The sequence below is a fragment of the Cynoglossus semilaevis genome, chromosome 16, assembly GCF_000523025.1.
Source record: "Cynoglossus semilaevis isolate Cse_v1.0 chromosome 16, Cse_v1.0, whole genome shotgun sequence".
NCBI lineage: Eukaryota > Metazoa > Chordata > Actinopteri > Pleuronectiformes > Cynoglossidae > Cynoglossus > Cynoglossus semilaevis.
The window spans coordinates 4,559,189-4,561,922 of record NC_024322.1 but is presented as its reverse complement, the minus strand read 5'-3'; the positions used below and the strand labels follow the sequence as shown (position 1 = coordinate 4,561,922).

At 41.2% G+C, this 2,734-nt stretch overlaps 2 protein-coding genes and 1 long non-coding RNA gene across 8 annotated transcripts in view; 1 reads left to right on the top strand and 2 right to left on the bottom strand.

The window, feature by feature from the left end:
* The window catches only part of LOC107989769 (uncharacterized), an 8,934-nt gene extending 7,008 nt beyond the window's left edge, over nucleotides 1–1,926 (top strand). Inside the window, exons 3-4 of one of the 3 annotated variants that reach the window (XR_003052305.1) lie at nucleotides 1,029–1,139; nucleotides 1,231–1,926. This is a non-coding gene — a long non-coding RNA (uncharacterized LOC107989769). The remainder of the gene's footprint in view (nucleotides 1–1,028; nucleotides 1,140–1,230) is intronic. The other 2 variants (XR_001761253.2, XR_001761254.2) reach the window with 2 other exon arrangements.
* phf11 (PHD finger protein 11) overlaps nucleotides 1–2,734 on the bottom strand; it is a 959,893-nt gene that overhangs the window by 10,382 nt on the left and 946,777 nt on the right. The gene's annotated exons all lie outside the window — the stretch shown is intronic.
* raph1a (Ras association (RalGDS/AF-6) and pleckstrin homology domains 1a) overlaps nucleotides 1–2,734 on the bottom strand; it is a 51,219-nt gene that overhangs the window by 7,462 nt on the left and 41,023 nt on the right. Inside the window, 7 exon segments of the mRNA XM_025064112.1 lie at nucleotides 1,037–1,157; nucleotides 1,247–1,345; nucleotides 1,975–2,085; nucleotides 2,184–2,223; nucleotides 2,225–2,319; nucleotides 2,493–2,558; nucleotides 2,655–2,734. The exon segment at nucleotides 2,655–2,734 is cut by the window's right edge and continues 33 nt beyond it. Of these exon segments, the coding sequence (XP_024919880.1) occupies nucleotides 1,037–1,157; nucleotides 1,247–1,345; nucleotides 1,975–2,085; nucleotides 2,184–2,223; nucleotides 2,225–2,319; nucleotides 2,493–2,558; nucleotides 2,655–2,734 (612 nt within the window).

Sequence of the window (2,734 nt, the reverse complement as noted above, 5' to 3'; positions counted from 1 at the left end):
GTGCATCACCCTTCTTATGAATTGGCACCAGAACACTTTTTCTCCACTCATCAGGCATCTTGCCAGTCTCTAAAATTCTGTTAAACAAACCAGTCAGGAAATTTACTGCCACTTCTCCTAAACACTTCCATACTTCCACTGGTATGTCATCAGGACCAACTGACTTTCCACTCTTCATCCTCTTCAGGGCTTTTCTAACTTCATCCTTTCTAACCTGATCTACCTCCTTCCTACTAGTCTCTGGTTCCTCGTTTCTACTTTCCCTTTCATTTTCCTCATTTAACAACTCCTCAAAGTATTCCTTCCATCTTCTCAGCACACAAACCTCACTTGTGATTACGTTCCCCTCTCTGTCCTTAATCAACCTCACCTGCTGCACATCCTTACCCAGCTTGATTTCTCTGTCTCACCAATCTAAACAACTCCTTTTCTCCTTCCTTTGTGTCCAAACTCTCGTACAACTCCTCATATGCCTTTTGTTTAGCCTTGGCCACTTCCCTATTCACCTCCCTTGTCCTCTCTTTGTACTCCAGTCTGTTCACTTCTGTTCTGTCACTGTCCCATCTCTTCTTCGCTAATCTCTTTCTCTGAACACTCTCCTGGACCTCATTATTCCCCCACCAGGTCTCTTTGTCCTCCTTTCTCTGCCCAGAGGACATACCTAGCACCTTCCTACCTGTCTCCCTAATCACTGCAGCTGTAGTCTCCCAATCATCTGGGAATTTCTCAACACAGCCCAGAACTGCCCTTACTTCCTTCCTGAAGTCTTCACAACATGTCTCTTTCCTTAGTTTCCACCACTTGATCTTCTGCTCTGTCTTCACTCTCTTCCTTTTTGTCACCTCCATCGTCATTTTACACACTACCATCCGATGTTGTTTGGCTACACTCTCACCTGCCACCACCTTACAGTCTCAATCTCAATCTCAATCTGATGTTTATCAGTTATAATGAAATATTTTATAATTCAATTCTGTAACATTAAAACAAGTCTAAACTTAAACTAAATTATAATATTATTTATAAAGTGACAGACCTGGAAGACTGGAGGAGCTGGATCCTGACTTGATAGAAGAAGAAGAGAGTGATGACCAATCATAGGCCGCCTCTGTTCTCCTCATGGCCTCCTGGTAGTTGATGTACAACTGTTTCCCGTACTGATGAACACACACACACAGACAGATAACAGTTTGTGACTTTCTAACATCTTCTTTTTCTTCTCTACTCTAGATCCTACAGTTCTTACCTTTGCGATGCGAATACTGTTGACCCACTGTTGGAGGTTCCTGACGTCATCGCAGCACAGGTACTTGATGTACTGGGACTTCTTCTGGATCTGAGGGTGCTGCAGATCCACATACCAACACATGATCAATAACATACGGGACATTGTACAACAGCTGCTACTGCTATGACATCATCATTTATAATGGAACTTCACATCAACACATTCAAATAAACCACCGGGTGTTTCGGGTAGAACGGAGGGGGAAATGGAGATGTAATCCACCCTTTACACCACTAGATGACACTACAGGGTAACAAAGAAAATTGTAACTTCACTGCAAATATTTCTTCACTCCTTCACTGATTGTGTTTAAAGGCTGTCTGCTCACTCTGTTTGTCAATACTTAATGCATTTTTAAAAAAAAAATTACAGTCACTGATGTGGTGGAGAGTCAAGTTTCTCTTTCTTAAAAAATAACAATAAAAGTAATGGTTTTATGGGGTAATAACTTGTGGATTTCTGCTTTACATCACTGTAAAAAATGCAGAGTTGACCAATTAAATGTGATTACTTGAAAAGGTCTGTGTTTCTTTTATATTTTGATTACAGCATTATTAAAAAAATAAAATTATACTGTAATGCTAATTGTTTTTACATTCATATTCACCCCCACCATGGAATACAGGGGTGGCCTTAAATGTGTGTGTTCAAAGAGTGGCTCTACCTGTGTGTTTGTGTGACTGTACCTTCAGCACCATACAGTAGTCAGTGGGAGCCTTGTATTTGCTCTTGTAGTCTTGACCAAGGTAAACATTCACATGGTCCAACTGGAGAAAACACACCAGATCTCTGGACGCCTGTAGAAGGGAAAAAAAAAACAAACACGCAAAAACATTAGTGTTGAAGTTAAATATAAACATCTTGATTTTTTTTTTTTAATGTTCACATGACAAACCTTCGCCTTTCCCTTTGGAACGTAGTAGATTCCAGACGCGCAAGTAACGCTTCTTCCATGGCTTCTTCCCGTCTTCTTTTAGCCACAAGACTCCCTCCATCTCTGGTACGGAGACAGAGCTGCCGCCGAAACACTCCTGTTGTACACACACACACAGGTGGAAACACACGTTAACATACAATAACAAAACAATACAACATACACAACTTGTTTTGGTTTCTGATGTCAGAGACATTTAATGTGGGAAAGATGCGTCACTTGAAGCAGCCGTGATCTCGTTAGAAGAGAATAGAAATAAAATCAACCAACCTCTAACAGAGCCTCCTTGTTTCTCTCAGCCATCTCACAGGTCTCCTTCCGCCCCAGCAAATAGTTCTGCGCACGAGAAAGGAGAAGGTACAAGTTGGATATGAGTCGGTATCACACAAACACAAAGTTTTGATTTACTTTTTGTATTAATTGTCTTCATACCTGAGGGTTTTTGAATAGAGCGTATTTCTCAATGCGTTCTGTGAACATCAGGCGGTTCTGGCTGTCTCTGGTCCAGTTCA